This window comes from Folsomia candida, unplaced genomic scaffold (genome assembly GCF_002217175.1).
Source record: "Folsomia candida strain VU population unplaced genomic scaffold, ASM221717v1 Fcan01_Sc010, whole genome shotgun sequence".
Lineage (NCBI taxonomy): Eukaryota > Metazoa > Arthropoda > Collembola > Entomobryomorpha > Isotomidae > Folsomia > Folsomia candida.
Genome location: NW_019091202.1, coordinates 4,527,862 through 4,549,142, shown reverse-complemented (window position 1 = coordinate 4,549,142; position 21,281 = coordinate 4,527,862). Strand labels below are relative to the sequence as shown.

Below are 21,281 nucleotides of genomic sequence, written 5' to 3'. Positions count from 1 at the left end.
CAAGTACAAATATCCCATTCAAAATGGTTTATTACAAAATTACAACTTTCCATGGACAATTATCATTTACATTTGTTCCTGTAACACATTAAATATGTGTAGATAATACTTACTTAAGTATGCATTTAAATATTTACATAAACATCTGTACATATACATGTTGTACCTTTCGTGTATGTATAAATGAGATTTCATAGTTTCATTTTTAACTTCAAAATATTGCGTACATTTGTGGCCAATGAAGTATTTTTTTTATGTAAATATACATATACATACATATGTACAAATATACTAAACTCTCGTGGTTGCCAAAATTTTGGAAATAGGTATGTGTATTCATGCAAATTATAGGAATACACATAATTCCATACATACATATAAATTCTACCCAGTATAGACTAAAATCATTGTATCATTCCGTGTACATGCATATTTACTATCAAAATCCACACGCAGTAGGGACCCTCATAAAGAATGTGATCAACTGTGTTCCTTTCTCTTCCAATCGACAATAAACAAATACGTACACTGAAGTTAAAATATGTTACATATATGTATGCAAGCATCACATCCTTCATACATACGTATTTATATATTCATAAAAATATTAGCTTTACTATATTTATCCTTCATTCGTTATCACCAACGTGATTTATGTATGTACATAATCTCCTCCGCATTGCTTGAGTAATTTAATAATTTCTTTCCGTCTGTGAGGGGCCATTCACATTGCGAGTCAACGATGCCATTCCATCGCTATGCGATGTCAGTCTGTCCTTTCCATTTTCACGGGTTGTAATCTCTTACGTGACCTAAATTTCGATGACATGCGATATTTACGGCCGAGGTTACCGTATTTACTCTTTTTTTGTGTATATTCCAACGCGTACATATGTGCATACTCTTAAAAATAATGTTGCCTTTTTTGAAACACGTAAATGCGCTATGAATTTTTAATTAAGGAAACTATACTAAATCCAAAGTAACGTTGACCTGATAACGAGTAAGTTTGCCCTGGATTTAGTATGATTTACATAATTCAGAATTTAAGGTGCATTTACTTTTCTAAATGGTTACATTATTTTTAAGAGTGTACAAATGTACATGCGTAAATTGATAATCTGTGTATAAATCTGTATCTAAATTTTGAATCGTTTTTATGTGAAGTTACGCGTTCTCACGGGACAAGTTCAGCGACGGGACAGAGCAGCCTAAATTTCCGTCACGTGGGAAACTATAGTTTCTGATTTTCATAAAATTTCTGTAACTTTTTTAAATTTTGGTCCATTTTATTTTGGTCTAATCTAAACAGTCGTTTCAATTTGGATGGTTTCATCATCCGCCAGGGTCCTCACTTCCTCCGGAGTGGGGGTGTCATCCTCTGGGGGTGGTGGGAGTTGTTTGTTGATGCGGATGTAGCCGTAGACAAAGATTATGAAGGGGGCGAGGACGGTCACCTCGATGACGAAGAAGTTGAACGCAACGGAGGTCATGAGGTGGTCCGAGGTGACGAAGACGCCGAGAGCGAAGAGGATGGCCGTGACGAAGGTCAGTTTCACGATGAGGTAGACTTCCACCATCCACGTGACGCCATCGGGTGGGTCCTACATATGTATATTAAATTTGCATGAATATCGCGGCATCATAGTTTTCTGCCAGAAATTTATCGACGTGCCAAAAATTTTGCAATTTTTTAGCACATTATCTTGTGCATTGTTTGTGCACTTAAAAAATTGTGCATAGTGAATTGTCAAAGTTTAATTTACAGTAAGCTGTTAGAAATCAGGTATAGATAGGAAGGTTTTCATTTCGTAAAAGTTTGCGAAAATTTTGTAACAAATCAATATCCCAAATTGATTTTGAATTTTGATCAAAATTATTCATTGCCAAATTTTTACCTTGTTGTTAATGGCGTCAAAAATGCGGTAGGCCTGATTCGCCAAGAATATTTGGCACAACTGGAGCGGAAGTGCGACCAGGACGACGAAGAAGAACATGGCCCCCCAACCCTGCACGGGAGACGATTTAGCGTCACCCCCACTTTTGTAAGATCGGTAAACTTGGACAGAATTTGCACTCACGTGGCCACCTCCACCATTCAGGATCACGATAAACATTAGAAACGTTCCGTAAAAGAAGTAGAAGGTGTAGTAAAGCTGCAAATTTTAAAATATATACTTTCACAACTCGACATTTTTAACAAATTTGAGGTTTGTGAAATTATTTAAAAAAATTTCATTAAAAAATGGATCCAAGGAAAATTCATGTATCGAATTTTTGTAAATCGGTCACTTCAATTTGGCGTAACTTTTGATTTCAAATTTGCAAAATCGATCACAATAAATACGACAAAAATTAATCATACAAAATTAAAAATATGCAAATATGCAAAATTATCGCAATTACCGCTTGCAAAATGGACGCCGCCATTGCCCAGCCACGCCACGAGCAACATTTCCTCTTTCTCGACTCACCTTCACGACAATAATTTGCATCAACAGGTAGCATGTCACCTACTCAATTAAGCGTATAATTGGATGTTCTTTGTTTCAAAATTCGGACTAATTTTTGTACTTTTACTTCCACCCCAAAACTAAGTACACAAATCAAACTTCTTCAAACAAGTATTATTTTGCAAAAAATAATTCCCAAATCCACCACCACCACCAAATTTGTCTCCATGTCATCTGCTACTGCTACTAAATAGTGACATTGGCAAATTCGCTTGCTCTTCTTCTTCTCCTCCTGATTTTGCAAATCGGATCGATATTTGCCCACTCGTGGAGGCAAATAAGTAAGCAAATGACTGACTGGAGCAAAACAGCCACTGCTTTCACTCGGATTTCAACGAAACTTTCACCGAGAAAGGAGTAGCATACTTGGGGAAAGTCTTTTTCGCAACATGTGCCAATCAGTGGACACGTGTTGCTTGCATGCATTGATAAACATATTTATGCACAGAATATTTTACATGTAAATTTATCACGAAATTGTTTACATAATGAATAAAAACCGTTTTATTTTTCATGGTTCTTCACAACGAAATTTGTACATTGGTCGAATTAATGTTAATTATGTATGTGCGCATTATCTAATACCAGTGGAGTTTAGTTAAATTTTCGTAATGCTTAAATTTATAAAATACTACTTTTCAGCTCATCATGAAACCATTTTCACTTTAGGGATCATCCATGAATTATGTTACGCAGAAATGCTGGCTTTTCAGTCCTCAGTTGTCAGGCGGGGCTCGGCTTCCAAGCGCCAGTAAAAACGGCACAGGCAACAAATCGTCCTGTCTCGCAAATTTGTTACCATAATCTGTGGACACCCCGTGACTCTGACTATTTTATGTTGAAATTAGCCCGTCCCACTCAATAAGCTACTAATCGCCGGTAAATTAACCCAAACTAATGATGCGATTTGGTTTCCAATTTTTTCAAAATCTCGGCTAAAGCATCCTCCCAATTTTTAAGGGAGGGATTAACCTCATCTACCCTGATTTTAGATCCACCCCCCACAATCCCATACTTCTTTTTCCACTTCGTCACCCCATTTTTATACGCGAGCTGACAAACGGCCCCAATTTTCTCCTCAATGTCAAACTTTCCCCGGATAAAGACCCCCGTCTTTTCGGCCATGACGTCTAAAATCTCGTCGCCCGGGGGCACGACCCAGGTAGAAACGCGTCTCTCCAAAACCGCCCTTCTCTCCGGAAGTGAAAGTAACTTTGGAATGTGGAGCACGTTCGAAAATATGGTGAAATTCTTGTCTTTGGCGCTTATCTGGGGCACAGTCGCAATGACGAGGACCCCCTCGTACCGTACTTTCTCCATCGATTTGCTCAAATGTTCTCCAAGCGTGTCGACAACGTTATAGGGCATGTGATGCAGGAATATACGCGCTGAGTCTGTAATTTGGTCTGCAAATTGAGAATATAATTTTGTAAGTACATATTTATGTAGGGGAACGTTTATATACTGCGTCATTAAAAATACCGGTTTTTATATGTATCACCCATCCATACCTGTGCAGCTTCACTCAATTTACCTAAATTGAAGCTTCATTCACGATGAGGGAGTGAAGGAGAGTGAAGCTGAGTGAGGGAGGTAAAAACTTTGATCGAGTGAGTGAAGGTGAGTGAGGGAGGTCCAAATGAGAAATGAGTGGAATGAAGGGTGAAGGAGATGAAGGCTTCATCTCCTTCAACTCTCTCAATCCTTCTCCTCCGGGGAAGAAGGGTGAAGGAATATAAGGTAGATAATTAGTTTACATACTCAAATAAGCGTCGCAATATTAACATAGTACCGTCTCATATTACCCCATGCAATTTTCACCGTGCCCCAGTGTAATCTCACGTCGCCCCAACCCAGTCTCACGGTGCCCCAACCTTGTCTCACATTGCCCCAACCTTGTCTCACATTGCCCCAGCCCAGTCTCAAATTGCCCCAGTCGAATCTCACATTGCCCCAGCCCAGTCTCACGTTACCCCACTAGATGGCGCCAAAGTATTTTAATTATGATGACACGAGGGACTGAATTGAATGAAAGAAAGAGTGAGGGAAGTTGATGAGTGAGGGGAATGAGTGACGTGTAACGAATGAGGGAGTGAAGGGAATGAAGGTGTGAGAATTAGATTCATGAGTGAGTGAAGCCTCACTCAGCCTTCCTTCACGAGAGTGAGGGGAGTGAAGGGCAATTTGCCTCGAGGTGGAAATGAGTGAAGTTGAGTGAAGCGAGATTCACTTGCACAGGTATGCACCCATCCATCCCCTTCCCCATCCTACCCATGTTAACCGTAACACGAGTAAGATAGGTGATCGAAAACTAACCCTCGCAAATGTTTAATGACGTAATATATGGACGACCCCTTACTGTAATGCATAATGTCTATAAATATGTCTTAAGAGGTCCTTTGGCTTGTAGTCTCATTTGTTTGTTAAACAAATGAGACCAAATGAGACAAATGAAACAAATGAAACAATTCCACATTGAGTAAACTCTAAATATGTCACTCTTGAGTGTATCAAAATATGCAAATGAGGTGAAACGCACAAATACTTCCATTGAAAGAATAAAATTTAAGAAAATTACACTTTCAAAAGTAAATATGCACACTCAAAACAAAATTTGTCAATTCAACACCGCCGATGTCACTATATGACTTAGCCGCCTTGGTTACAATTGTGATTCCGGAAATTTTTCCTTCAGGTCATAACGTCATAACTACCGATATTAAAACTATCATAACTCGGATTTAACATTTTAGCCAAGGCGGTTAAGTCATATATTTACAACGGAGGTGTTGATTTGACAAATTTTTGTTTTGGGTGTACTTCTTCCAAACTTACAATGGAGAGGTGTCAGGTGGTTATCGCCAATGTGGACGGGACTAATTTTAAATTGTTCAGGCCCAGAAATAAGCCCACCCGTATTTTTTCGTTTTCCTGAATGGGCATATTTACGCCCGTGGCGGAATTTTCAAAAAAAATTTCAGCCAAAATCCTGATTTTTAAAAACACTCTAACTTTTCGAATTTTAGCCCGATTTCAAAAATTGAGTACAATTTGTGTTCAGAATTACTTCCCTGAAAATATAAAATTTCATTTCCAAAATTTTTTTAATTTTCAAAAAATTATCGTTTTTTTCATTTCTAAACACTCAGAAATGGCATGAAAATATTAAATTTAAAAAATTTTTGTTTTATATTTTCAGGGAAGTAATTCTGAACACAAATTGTATTCAATTTTTGAAATCGGGCTAAAATTCGAGAAGTTAGAGTGTTTTTAAAAATCAGGATTTTGGCTGAAATTTTTTTTGAAAATTCCGCCACGGGCGTAGATATGCCCATTCAGGAAAACGAAAAAATACGGGTGGGCTTATTTCTGGGCCTGAACAATTTAAAATTAGTCCCGTCCACATTGGCGATAACCACCTGACACCTCTCCATTGTTAGAACATGTAAATACTGAACTTCCACCAAGACCCCATTTCAATCAGGGTGTCGACCTCGTCCAAATAAATGAGTGCAGGTTTATTTTTCATCCCCGCGCCGAATATCCAGTCGAAATAATTTGTCACGGCTTCAGCGCATTTTGACAGATGGAATTTCGTTTTCCTAAAAATCGTCACCTCACGATTTTCACCCTGAAGGGGCATCTCATTCCAAGTCGCGGTTGCAAGAAGCTTTGCATTTGCCAAATCTCCATGTAACAAAACCATTGGGACACCGCCATTTCCCGTGATGGCGTTAATGTCCCGATTTATGAAGGGTCCTATAACCTTGTCCTGGAGGAAGCGGGCCTCTTCAAAAAACATTTGTTCATTCAAAATTCCCAACATCTGAAAAGTTATTCATTCATTGCTCAACTATCAACATTCATAAATATTTAATCGTTTTATCTCAAATTCTCCGTATTAAATACATGGATTTTTCAACACATCCCTTGTATTAAGCATAGCGTGAAAAATGAATAATTGTGAAAAAAAAACAATTCATTCTGCATATGAATATGGAATGAATAAATATTTATGTAAGATTCATTCACTTTAAATATTCGAAAAAACCATGTATTCATTTCTTATTCATAAATTTATTGAGTAATGAATGAATTGTTCATTTATTCCCTCTGTATTAAATAAATGAATGTGAACAGTTATGACCTCTATGGCAAATCCCGCGTCCCGCAGCGTGTCAAACGTCACATTTCTGTCCCCCTTGTCACCCCGCCACTCGAACTTGTGCAGTAAATTGTTAAACCAGCCAAATTCTCTGTAGGCAACGATTTTCCAAAAATGTAAGGATAACAATAGAACTAGAACGCTACCAAAGAGCAGGACAAATACTAAGGTGATTGAAACTTTGCCCTGCGTTTCCCCTGGAGAAATTGATGGTATTTTAGTCGACATGGTTTGTGTATATACAGTCAATGGAAAAAGTATTGGCAACCCCCACGTCAGCTAAATAAAATTGGCTATAACCATGGAATGCATCATACAATTGGTATGGAAATTTGTACCCATTTAGCAAATATAATGTAGTTTTCGATTATAATCATGATTTATTAATTAAAATTAGATAAACACAGTTTTTAAATAATTTGTTGGAAAATTTGCAAAATTTACCCGCAAAAAGTATTGGCAACCCTTAACTTAAAAAATCATAAATCAAAGAAACGCCAATTTTATTATGACAAACTGCTTCTAGTATTACGTAGCACCTCCCCTCGACGTAATACAAGCAAAAATACGTCGTGGAATTGATTCAACAAGTTTCGTTATAACGCTTTTCTATATGGCTGCCCACACTTCCTTTGAACTTTTGACAAGCTCGTTTTTCGAAGAGTGGTTTCCCACCAGTCCCTCTTTTCTGAATCCGGACAATCAGAATCACATCGGGAGACTGTGCAATCAACGAAAGAAGCTTAACCTTTTTGATCTCCAAAACCTTGCATCGTTAAATTGGCTACATGTTTGGGGTCACTGAATTTTCGGAATATAAAATTCCTTCATAGGTCAGATTTTTATCAAATAATTTCAAATTATCGTTTAGAATGATTATTTGGACCTCATTGGTCATGATTCCATCGATAATGACCAGCTACCTACGCCACGACCTAGTCATTTAACACCAAACCATAATCGCTCCTCTTCTGTGTTTAGCTGTCATACGAACATATTCGTTTTTGTGAGCCTATTATGGCATCCGCCAGACTTGAACCATTCAATTTGCTCCGAATAAGTAAAATATGCTTATGTCAGACCAGCAGAACCTTCTTCATTCATTGAAAGTCTATTCAGGGTGGTGTTTAGTCCATTCCAATTTATTGAGTTGGTTCGTTTTGGGGACCCTCGCGTCAGTCGGGCTTCTGGACCCTGAAACCCCATGGCATGATTTTTGATTGATCACAATATTGCATGATATGTTGACGCCACAGTTGGTTCTCAAATTCAACATGGTTTTTGGGGTTAAAATCTTCCGATCTCGAGTGATAATTTCCTTGATTCATCAGTGGCTCGTGGGCGTAGGTGACTTTTTTCTTCCGCACCATGGAAAAGTAGAAACTGAGATTGTCATTTTATATTTCTTGGCTACCTATTCAATAGTAAATATGGAAAAGTATGTTTTCTCTTTGATTTTTCGATAGTAAAGTTTTTTGTGAAAGATACATGATTATTTCTCGCCGCGCCAAATACAGCTCGTTTGATGTCGCCATTTTGGCTCCAGACAACACAACTGTCGACTTAAAATGTAGCTAACGTCATATTTGGTCACCTAATTAACTTACCGTAATGAAATGTGGTAGCTGATTAAGAAAATTGTTTCGCGTAATTAATTTGGCCACATGTTGCCAATACTTTTTGCGGGTAAATTTTGCAAATTTTCCAACAAATTATTTAAAAACTGTGTTCATCTCATTTGAATCAATAAAACATGACTATAATCGAAAACTACATAATATTTGCTAAAGGCCTACAAATTTTCATGCCAATTGTATAATGCATTCTAACGTTACAGCAAATTTTATTTAGCTGGCGTGGGGGTTGCCAATACTTTTTCCATTGACTGTAGCTATTCAAATTGGGAATTTAACCCTAATATACTTTCGAGACGAAATGAAAAAAATATGTTTTTCTTAAAACGGGACGTTGTTTTTCCCACTGTGGGTAAAACATATGTATAAATGGGGTGATTTCTATCCAAAAAGGGTCGAATGGAAGGGGAAAGTCTGCTCATGTTTCTACGTACATACATATATTCATGAATATGTGCAGGGTGGTTTAAATGTCACGCTACAATGGGAAATTTGTCAATGGGAAAAATTTATAAATGTCCATTACTTACAATGTGATGGTGTGAAGTGTAACCCTACGATTTGGCTGAAATTTTAAAATTAGGTGGTCCAAGCCAATACAACTAACGTTTCTTCAGTCAGTTTGTGCGATGGTTGGAGTTACTCAAAATATTTGAGGTCAAAGTTGAAAAACCGGCCGAATTTTTTCTTGCGGAGTGAGAAAACTACACTTCCATTCTCTTCCCCTCGCTTTGATTTTCATCCCGAAAAATAATTCATTTCAACAATTTTAAATTTAATTTTTTATAGAAAAATATTAATTATTCATTCCACATGTAACCATATGATCATTTTAATAAAAGTCCACAAAACAATACGATAAACTGCACCAGCTGAATTTGATGAATGTGGGGTGCCACAATTCAGGTCGCAAACTAATATTTTTTTCTCTAAAACAAACTTCGCTTACATTTTTAAACTCGGGCTTTTCGTCATTACCCCATAATCCGCTCGAGTACCAACAATATCGAATCATTGGAACAAACACAGGAGCATTTAAAATATTAATATAGGATATTAGAATAACCAACGCTTTCGAAATCGAAAGCAAGTTAAGTTTTTCCATGTTTATTTGCCGTTGGCGAATTTATAAATTAACTTTTATGTAAATTTGTACTAGAAATAAGTAAAAATCTCACTTATTTAATTATGAATTAAATTAAGTATGTATAATGCGTATTAATTGCTTTTTAAGCTGTAATTAATAATGTTTATTTTTTATTATTTTGCATCAAAGCTTGTGCTTGTGCATGAAGGCGTATGCGTGAGCGCGACGCCTGTATAAAATCAAAGCGAGGGGAAGAGAATGGACTCACTCCGCCTGAAAAAAGTCGGCCATTTTTTGTACTTTGCCCTCAAATATTTTGAGTAACTCTCACCATCGCACAAACTGCCTGAAGGAACGTTAGTTGTATTGGCTTGGACCACCTAATTTTAAAATTTCAGCCAAATCGGAGGGTTACACTTCACACCATCGCATTGTTAGAGAAATTTTGTCTGTGAAATTCAATATAAGAATTTTGTGATCAGTGTTCCATTACTGAGGGTAGTCCACATCCGTGAAAACGTTTTTGACCTTTAATATCTTTGGCGCTAGTAGAAATTTTGAATTGAAATTTTTACAATTTGTGCGCCTTATAGTCAGCATTATGGGTGCAAAATTCCAATTCTCTAGTGTAAAAAGCAGACCTTCAACTAACCCCACAGTAAAACAATGATGATTTTTTTGTTTCAGACATAAATTACCGGGTTAAAAGACATGGAGCAGTTGCTGATGGGCTAGAAATGCCAGGAAATAGCAAATTGTGTGAGCCCATGTCTACAGTACACAATGCAGTTTAAATTTTGATAAAAAAATAGCTGGGTAGAGTTTCAGTAAAAGTTATAACAGCAGCCCCCAATTTGTCAAAATTTCGCTAATTTTTGCCAACTACCTCCATTACACGAAATTAAACATTTGTAGTCCAAAATCTGTTTGCATGACCATCAGTAATGTCTCCTCTAACTTCCAAAATAATAAAGATAAAAATAGTTCCATTTAAATTCCATTTAATTCCATTTAACTAAAAAAAACTTTATTCGCGCTTTTTTTGTACAAATCCATCTGGTATGAAACGAATTGAAAAAAATTTGGAAGATTTATGAGTTATTTATGAAAGCCAGATAGATGCCAAAAATTTTCATACCACCCGCATAAAATTCCATAAGCAATTCACAATTCTAGAAGGTTTTAAAAATATTCTGAAACGTAAAATTTATGCAGTTTTGAGCAGTTTTAGAAGAGCACTATTTTTTCGTATGCATATATCTCTGGCGCCATTTGGACTAGCGAATTGAAATTTTGCACCAATAATGCTGACTATAAGGTGAAGAAATTGTAAAAATTTCAATTCAAAATTTTTACTAGCGCTAAAGATATTAAAGGTCAAAAACGTTTTCACGGATGTGGACTACCCTCAGTAGTTTTGATAATAATTAATAAAAATCTCAATCCCAAATCTTGTAATGGTGATTTAAGGGGTTTCCCATTGAAAAATTTTCCATTGTAGCGTGACATTTTAACCACCTTGTATGTATGTAGTATTTATAATGTGCATTATATACATACACTCTAAAAAAACTTGTATTAAACTATTACTGATCGGAGTACAGTACACAGGTGTCTATGTGACACTATTTGCACAGGCGATGATTGCATAAAGGTTTAGTAATGTTGCGTTAATGACAAATTTACCACATTTACCAATCCGTTAAGAAGTAAGTGTCAAGTAAATATGTTCCAGTGTATTTGCATGTAACTCTACAATATTTTTAAGGGTGTGTATGTATAAATTATGTGAATGTCTTGTACATAGATATGTACATACATAGGATGCCCGATATGAATGTGGATTAGTATCCTTCCACGTTAAAAATATGATAGAGGAATATGCTGCAACCTTTGGAACGCTGATGCAAATGTGACATCAGCATTTCAAAGGTCAAGGGATTCAAAATACATAGATGTAGTTTTCATATGTATCTCGCCTCTCATGTGTGTCCAAACCATATTGTGTGCAGGAGGAGATCATGAAGGGGAAGAGAGGATAGGAATGAGGAGCACAGAATGATGCCTACGTCATCATGATCATCATGATCAGGAGGGCGTAGTTTGTGCATATGTAGCGTAAGTAAAGGTAGTGATCAAGTAGGCGTGGCTTATGTGATCACGTATATATAGAGTAAGCAGAGAGAAGAAGAAAAGAGTGTAGGTTTAGATTCAGGATCAGCAGGTTTAGTTTTAGTGATCATCAAGATCAAGTTCAAGGTTTAAGGCTTCGGAAACTTAATAATAAGTTCCTGTCTAGATAATTAGTTAAAATTTAAATAATAGCATTAGCTCTCCCACGTATTAATAATACCCGCATTTCTGTAAAGTCAATATTTTTCAATCGGTATTGATGTAAATAAAATATTCATAATTATTATAAAAAAAGTGAGTTTCTACTACAAATTTATTGCACAACGTCACAAAGAAAAGGGGCATCCGCGAAAGTGGATGTGAATCAGGACACGCAATCCCATAATAGAATAGGGAGCGTTACAATGCATATATGTAAATATAGATTCGTATATTCATACTTACATACTTACCCGGTGGTGGTACTGATTTCCTACAGATTTGATTGTGGATTTCTAAATACATATCTATGTACATCCTTTCCACTGAAACGTATAGAGGGGGGTGAAAATTGGGTTTGTTTGCCCTCGGGTGACTTCATCCCCATTCTGTAGGAAGGGTCACATCTGATCGTAATTTATGTAGATGCACATAAGTACATACATTTCTCACTACAATGGAGACAAAGGGCTGTGCGTAATGGATGTAATGGATTTAAAGGAGAATATATTAAGGCGACATATTTGTACATATGCGCTTAGAAACGGAGGGCTAAAACATTGCATATGTACCAGTAATCACGTATGTATGAGTCAATCAAAGGAGCATTCTTAGGTTTGAAATCTCCACAATTAAAAATTAAAACATTCTCCGGAGTTAAAGTTAGGAGTTTATTCTCCTAACTTTGCGTCGTCCCCGTCACAAACTCTTAAGCTTTATGTAAACGAAGTTTTTTATGTGGAGCATTGATAAAACCCACTCGTATCGGTGATAACGAATGCAAGTGGAGATGATATAATTGACTAATATGTCACCACAACTGCCCATGTTCTCCTACACTCTAAACAAAAATGAGTAAAATTTACTCAAGGTTGGGTAAAAAAGGGGATGACACAACTAGAAGGTAAAATTTGTCCAACGTTGTGCAAAATTTATCCAAAGTTGTGTCAAATTTGCCCAATGTTGGGTAAATTTTACCATTTTGTTGTGTCATCCTCTTTTTTACCCAACCTTGGGTAAATTTTACTCATTTTTATTTAGAGTGTACACAAGGAAGTTCTTGGTGGGCATTGTCATTACATATAAGTCACCTAGTATCTTGTAAGTCAAACTGCACAACTTTTTCGTCATAAATAAATGTATTATTTATTAAGTACGATATGTAATGTTTGCAAAATTTATTTACACATTTTAGATTATTTTAATTTAAATATTAGTTAATAAATTAAATAATATGTATTTGAATCCTTTTAACAGAAAAATATGTATTCATAATTCAAATCAATCATCTAAATACATTTACCCCACCGATTGAAACGACACACACATGCTTTTCCCATTAAATATCTCCCCTCATACCATAGTGTCACTAAAAGTCCACGTTTTTTAATCAAAATACAAATCTCTATAAAAAACGCGGCCACAGCTATACAATTTAAAACCATAAATACAATGAATAATGTCCCAATTCCACCCTCCATCTTGATATAGATGTCAATTTCCTTCCTCTCCTTAACCACTGGTTTCCTCCCGGTATATTTCGAAGCGTGAAATTTAGCTTCGATCCTCCGCAGAATTCCCGTTTCTTGCAGGGATTCAAAACTCCTCGGAATACTCGAATCTCCCGCCCTCACAAAGGAAATTCCGTGCGGATGCGAACCCAGGGTTTCATCCTCCTTGTAAAACTCAAGCCAATAGTAGTGTCTCTTAAAAAAATTGAATTTCCGCCTCCATATCCGCAATCTCCCTAATTATCACGGATTTTCCACAAGCGACCAATTCCTTCTCAATAGAACTATTCAAATGCGGTATTTGATACTTTCCGTAAGCCTTTTTAGCCTCCTCCTCCGTCAGTGAGGACGGTTCAAAGGACTGTTTGTTGCTGAAGAATGTGAAAATTACTCGAATCTGGGTAGGAATTAGGTCCTCGTCAATTTTATTCCAATACGAAAATCCCATTTCCCAGATAAAATTAAAAAACTCGTAGGTTTTCATCCTAAGGTAATAATCGATAGTAGTATAAGATAATAGCCGGAAGCAGTCGTCTCGCTGCAAGAAATCGCTGATGCCATCTCTTCTTAGTCCCCAGGTTTCGAAAAAAACGTCGGATGTGGGGTCTTCTAATTGTCGCGGGGAATGCATCTTATAGTCTCCGCTGGTCAGGATTTTTCCTTGACAGAGCAAGTCTTTAAAAAGAGATGGCGTTTCACCAGGAAGCGGGGCATTTAAATCCGTTATCATAATCCCATTGTAACAATTTACCAGGATGACGGATACCAAGATCCATGCGCCGAAAGAGGTCCGAAAAAATATGGTTTTTTCCAATTTACCCGGTACCGGGAACCCTTCCTCGCACATGTTCGAGATGAGGAACAAGAACGGCGAAAATTTGATCCTGGATAACCCTTTGGAATATCGTAGATAAACCGTGATACTGATGCCCAAAGTAACCACGAAGGTACCAAGGAAACCCCAAATTTCGAATTGGAACGGTTTAATGAAGTGACCAAAGGTGAGGTACCTTTGTCGGTAACAGGTTAAAAACTGGTACCCGCGAAAATTTGTTGTTACCAAGGTCGGTATTTGGACATGGGAGGCAAACATTTCAATATAATTCGAAAACATGGTCATGGTTGACTGGCGGTCATTGAAATTTAAGGGAATAGCATCAACTTCAGTCTCATTCGTTCTACGAAACACTTCAGAAACCAGGTCGTGATAGAAACCTTTCGAAGCGAAATCATAGATGAGTATTTGCCATCTTCGAAATTTCGGGGAACGTGCAAGTTTTCCAAAAACACTGATAACATCATCTGTAGTATAATCGGCACATTGCGCTTTCTCATATTCACTTCCAAATCCTTCGAAACACAAGATTGATAACTTACTATACAAAATTCCTCCATTTATGACAAGATACATCCACTTTGCTCTATGAAACTTTCTTAAAAGGGCGATCATATCTTGCCGGGTGAATGTCGTGACTAGAATTATGATCAAATTGTCAGTTGGGATTCCTTGTCGAAATGAATACTTAAAACTGGAGTAGTAAAAATGAACAGAATATTCCCATTCGCCCTCATAAGGTATTTCTCCACTGTAATTCAAAGTATTTGAGGTTAAATACGTTAACAGAATGAAGGTCAACTTGCAATGAAATTCACGGATTAAATAGTTTCTCGCGTACTGCTGGGTGAAGTTTATTTTGTACAAAATGTTGGTGGGTGCATGACCAGAGATTGGGAACATGTCCGAGGTAATTCCATCGTGATAAATTTGTACCTCGCAGTTCCGTACGGTGACTAAAATAAGGGGGAAACTTGTCCCTGGAGGGACAAAGGTCATGGAATCCGACATTTTTAAAGGAGTGAAGAGGAGGAAGAGTGAAAATATTTTAACAACGTGTATACTATGCAAAGGATATTTTGTCATCGGATTGCTTATCACTGACCGGTGACAAATTACTTACGTCTATGTGACTCTACCGGATATTGATTATACGTCCCACACCTTGACAACCACACAGACATAAATTTTTGTTACTACCTGTATCACAGTCAGTGTCACCAGGACACTACCACCAACACCGTAATAACCACCATGATATGAGTTCATCGAGTTAAAACTAGTGCCGTAAAGACACCAGCTGAAACTAAAATGGCAGCTAAGGGGTGTCGCACAAAATGCTTATTAAACAGGCCAAATGCCCATGTGGCTTTACTTTTGTAACGTCTTTGGAATTAAAGTATTTGTAGTTTTATATCTCAAGCCTATCGAAAATTTAAATCCGATATGCAGATATTAACTAGTAATCGGTATAAAAATGAAATATTCACATATCGGTTCTAGAGGAACTTGAATTTGAATATGAGACACAAAGTCGTAGCTTACATACTGCATGCATGTAAGCTGTGCCACTTGAATTATTAATTACCCTAGCTCGACACTTACGAAATTATAAAACTGTTGACTACAATAATGCTGATAGCCTAGCTTCTCAAAAATATATTTACGTAGATGTATTTAGGCTGTAAGAAGGGTGTGTTCCGAACAAATTGCGTTTGTGCTGATAAAAAATATATAAACTAACTTACCCATTTCAGGTACACACATAAGTCAGGTAACGAACTCGTGTAAAATATGAGACCAATAATTTCAAACAATTTGGTTTGCTTTTAAACAAACGTAATGTCGGATTTTTAAGTGTTATTATTTATTTATTTAAATTTAAAGAAGATAAATATTGAGGAATATCGTCCAAAGAAAGATACTACATACATACATATGTACGATTAGTTCTAAATTTATTTATGTCTTGAGAATAAAATGTGTAGTCTGCTTTTAATCCACTTGGTCAACATTGTGGACCAAGTTTTTATTTTCGCTGGTATATGTATGATAGAAAAAGCGCATAATCACCAGAGTCCAGATAAAAATATGTTCTTAGAAACCCCGAAATATTTATGTAAAATGTTTGATCAAACGACCAAAATACATATGTATATAGAAAATTTTTTTAATTCGCTTTAAATTGCTTCAAATTTAATTAATTTGACTACAGAAACGACAAAAAAGCTTACATTTCAAAGTGACAAGCGAGCAAGGAACATACATAACTTAAGCAAAAGCATTTGTTTATTTAAATTTGTTTATTTAAAATGCCACCAACAGGTATTTCCGATTTCGTTATAATTTGGATATATTAATTCGGGATGAACAATAACTTCTTTGTCGTGACATGATGAGCAAAATAGTCGCATAAACCACCTGGTATAGATACATTCAGAGGATGAGTACTGGTATTGATTTAGAATGATCTCCTACAAGTTTGTTAGTAGTTTCTTCATTAGTGGCAAATTTGTCTTTACCAGAATACTACTCAACGATCCTTTATTACGAACCGGATGCCATAAGCAAACCAGTTGACGTGCACGGGTGAAAGTTCTTTTGGATGATTTTGATCCACAGACGGACAGAAGAAAGCGGAAAATACGTATGCGTGGATTTCATAAATATGTATATTTCTTCGTGAAATAATAACAAATAACCTCATCCTTTAATTAAATAGGAGCACAAACTGTTAGCAGTGGTAGTGTGGTATGGATATCACTAAAAAACCCATACATATACCAAATTGCATTTATTTATATCATTTTTGAAATTTTGTTAAAGGCAGGAAAGTGACGACGAATACATATTTTAGTTACACATTTACATACACATTTGCATTTTTATACTTAAATTTATATTTGCTTATTGATATACCTACTTACATATCTTCTCAATTCATGTGAGCATTGAATTTTGGCAACTTGTTACATATCTACATACATACATAGATTATTCTGTAATAATATTTAAGTAATTAATTGCCCAGTATACATCTATAACTGAGGTATGAAACATTTTTTAATTAGCGCACATTCATGGCTGACACGTAACATGTAAAGTTCCCAAATTCAAATTTCCCGCCTGAAAAAAATTTCCTTACGTTTTAACCACCTCAGCTCCCCAAACGGGACTACCTCCCAATCCGAAGGAACTCAAAGGCACAGTCATCAAGGTTGTGTAACACTTGTTTCATGATAATATAATTATACATTAACTTAGTGGCTAATCCACTGTTGTCAATAAAATCCTGACAATTCCCCTTGAAAGCCCTCTAACGAAGAACAAGATGGATAACTTGTTAATCTTAAATCGAGACTGGTCCCCTATTTGTAATGGTTTACAAGATTTGGCAAACCTTGACAAGTACTTTTTATCTTCCTTATTCCATCCCAGCTTCTTCCAAGATTTTATGGTTTTGACGTTCTGAGCAGAGTAGTACCCACCAAACAGGAGAATACTTGACCATATTGTAAAGAACTCAACAATATATAAACCAATTAGCAATATCGTTTTTCCATGCATGTGTGACGAATGTTGTATTAGAATAGCAGATGGAAACATGATAAGTACATAAACCAACATGTGCAATGGCAATATCAATTTTCCATAATATTCCATTTCAAAACAATGCACAAGTTCGCAACACCTGTACTCATGGGTCAAATTGTCTGGTGACCGCAGGTCAGATTTTGTTCTATTTATTTTCAGCCCGGATCTTAAATCCTTGGACATTATCGGGATGGCGTAGAATACATGAGCAAGAATTCCTTGAAGGTGTATACTTAACAAGATGGATGATTGAGTAACCATTGTCCAGTATCCTACCAATATGAGTGCCAGGACAATGTGGTGGTTTCCTGGGACCAAAGATGAAACATACATTGGAGAACGTGGAACTGCGGCCACGTGTAAAGCTAGTGTGATGGGAATAATGATCATGAATAAGTTAATTGTCAATAGCATTATATCTAGCAAAGCTCCTGCTGCCCTTGTAAATGATTCTGATATTTCCCACTGTCCTGTTCAAATTTATTCATACAATAAATATTTTAAGTGTTCCAAATTATAAGTCGGCAACTTCAAGAGTAGGAATATTGAGAATATAAACAATCAAAATTGAAGACAACGACGCTTACCGTAATATGTTTTTATGTAGTTTAGCAGCATGGTTAAGAGGCTAGCTGTATCCTGGGCTCGACAAATAGTCACCATCATCAAGACAGATGTAAACATTACATAACCAAAGAACACGACGAGATTGCTGAGTTCTTCCATGGTGCATGAACTACATATACTGCACTTTACGATTTGTACTCCTAAAAATACTCCGTGCGAGAAGTATGCTGTCAATGTCAAGCGACACTTCCACCAAAGACACCGTGACGTAGAAATTTTAATTGTTTGATTGGCCGCAATCCAGATCTGCGTAGTTATCCCAAAGAAATTTCCAAGCCGGAAAGTTACGCCAAATAATAGAAAATAAATACCAGAAAACGGCTTCGTAGATGTGAACGTTTTGGTACGAAACAGTAATTTAACATAGGATCTATATTTTGACAAATTCATTTTGACTGTTACGCAAAAGTATCGAATTTTATGGAAAGCTAAATAATGTACATGCACATAAATGTGATGAACTTTTCAAAACTTCCTTGAATTTAAGTCGCAACTAGACAATAAATTCAAAATTACATTAAATCGGCCATGTGGGGTTTACAAAATAACTTGCCATGATTGTCCAGAATAAGATTTAGCGATATGAAAACTAAGATTCAAGTCAATCCGAAGATAATGATGACACCCTTCCACATTCACAATAATGTCCACCCAATCATTTTGTCGGTAAATTCATCGGCACTACATAAACGTTGAACAACAACCTATGATTTTAGACGAGGAAATACAATTTAATCCAATCAGGCCGCCTATATCGATTCCTTTGCTTCAAAAACAATCAAGTGCAGCTATTTTAAAGCATATTAAGCTATATTCGCGATATCCTTTTCACCAGTTCTTTCGGTATTATGAATTTTATTTTAACATCGCTACCTGAAGAGAGTATCATATTTACTTTAGACAGCCTGGAACAACAAAACGGTTGCGAAAATGTCATCCGTCATACCATGTTCAATACGTATTAAAAATAAATTAAGTTGTGCTAGATTTGTGTTAGATTTCACATTTTTTATTAATGCGTATGGATTATTGGTATTCTTTTCTTTGCAAAGCTAAATGCGTATATTCTTCCTAAAGTATAGACTTCTACATATATATATTGAAAGTACATATTTCTAGGCTTTTGTTGCTACCGTATTTCTGTGGGATACAATAACAAGTACTGTATCTTTATACGACAAGACGACGAATCAATATCTGTTGGATATTACAACTGCCTTCAAGCAATTTATCAGAAATATAATCTGTCGACTTACATATTTTGGTTACGAAATATTACACATTGAGACACTCCCTATTCTTCAACAGCCCGAATAGCATTTTTAGATTTTGCCCGCTAAGTAGGCTCTCAAACCACCGCCCCTTTACGGACTGCAGAAATTTTGCATGATCAATACACGGTAAAATTTATGGACGTATGTATGTACCTGCCTTCTCGATGTTTTTAGTATGTACTCGTATTAACCACGTACATATTTCTTAAGACCCAACTTATTCTAATCTTAATTAAATCAGTCAAATCGTTGAGTTTGAGTCAGCAACTGGATTCGGCTGCTCCCTTAAAGGCCAACTCACGGTTGCACGTCACACTAATCAACGTCAAACACCGGTCGATTTAAAGCTAAGGCTAACCTAGACACTGTGACCTCCATTTTTGCCTGAAAGGTCGCGAAGTCTTAAACTATCACTCACAAAATGTTAAATTTTAGTGCATATGTATGTACATACATACATATATATGTACATGACGGACATTTAATTTCCGAACACTCCAAAAAACTTCCCGTCCATGCACACCAGTTGCTTCAACGTTTTTGCTACTGTGGTTTCGGGATGGATTTTTGTGGACTATGTCCCCAAACCTCTTGTCTTCTCGTGTGAAAAAAATGGGTAGGTACACACACTTTGGAAGAGTGAGACGGCGTGTCACAAATGGATATGCTAAAATTGCTGGCAATACCGTCAAGTTCAGGGAGAACCGTTTTATTTCCATTGCCTTAAAATGACATCTCCCAAGATATTCATGTTTTACAATATATCTACAAATGCGGAAATACAAGTTTCCATAATTGAATTATCCGTATGAAATATAAACGCGTAAAATCGGACGGTCTGTCCCGTAAACATTTCGGTCGGTGTGATAGAATATTTTGCGGTGTAGACAAGTCCCGGGACAACGGATGAGTTCGGAATTTCTGCCGATAAATAGATAAAGCACGCGCCCCGGTGACAAATTTCGAGACGAAGAGACAACGAATCTGCGGCTTCACCTGATCCAAAAGATTAATTAAATACATAAGTTTTAAAAACGTTAAAATAATTACAATCTTAGAAATCCAGTCTTAAAATAATATCTAGCTGGCATTAATATTTAACGCTAAAAAAGTGGAATTGATAAGTAATTCAGTCAAAATCCGTGTTATCAGATTTTTTTTTGATCGGAATAATTTTAATATCAAGCGGTACCACCTTCAGCACAGAAATCAATGCCGGCCTGACTACAAATATTAGATTTCCAAGAGTGTTAATAATTAACTTATTTTGCATACTTGGCATGAAATCCTCTTCGCATTCGTACTCCTGTCCAGGCAGAAGTTGACAGTATCCTTCGCACCCAGAAATTCGTAACTGAATCGAATTACCGGCACCCCCACATGTTGAGACATTGGCTACCACACCCATTAACTCAACCGTATTGGCGGAATTACCTAATTCTGCGCGACCCAGAATTACAGTAAGTACCAAAAAGATTGGGACTGAAAAATAAGCGAGCCTCATTTTTAGATAAGTTGAAAATAAAACCAAGCCTGAAATAAGTATGTGAGCTTATCAGAAATTACTTGCAAACTTTTTGCACTCTGACTGAATCAAGTCACGATTGAGGTGAATGGTTTTATAACATTTATCATAAAAGATAACTGCAACGAACAAAGTGCAAATGAACAAAGTGCAAAGATATGCATGCATATGTATGTAACTGATCT

The 21,281-nt window shown here is 36.4% G+C and overlaps 2 protein-coding genes across 3 annotated transcripts; both read right to left on the bottom strand.

Moving 5' to 3' along the window:
- Window positions 1–587: 587 nt before the first annotated feature.
- Window positions 588–2,719, bottom strand: LOC118436785. 2 transcript variants are annotated; one of them, XM_035855387.1, is made up of 4 exons: window positions 2,407–2,719; window positions 2,082–2,156; window positions 1,899–2,009; window positions 588–1,604 (listed from the first exon to the last, which is right to left on the bottom strand). In XM_035855387.1, the coding sequence occupies exons 1-4, from the start codon at window positions 2,506–2,508 to the stop codon at window positions 1,305–1,307; spliced, it is 588 nt and encodes a 195-aa protein (XP_035711280.1). In that variant the 5' UTR covers window positions 2,509–2,719; the 3' UTR covers window positions 588–1,304. The 2 variants fall into 2 exon arrangements, with proteins under 2 accessions (XP_035711280.1, XP_035711279.1); XM_035855386.1 differs by having other exon boundaries at window positions 1,899–2,156.
- A 17,525-nt stretch (window positions 2,720–20,244) lies between these two features.
- On the bottom strand, window positions 20,245–21,182 carry LOC110854658. The gene is made up of 2 exons (XM_022103122.2): window positions 20,847–21,182; window positions 20,245–20,567 (listed from the first exon to the last, which is right to left on the bottom strand). Exons 1-2 carry the CDS (start codon window positions 21,073–21,075, stop codon window positions 20,326–20,328), a joined length of 471 nt encoding a protein of 156 aa, XP_021958814.1. The 5' UTR covers window positions 21,076–21,182; the 3' UTR covers window positions 20,245–20,325.
- Window positions 21,183–21,281: the final 99 nt, after the last annotated feature.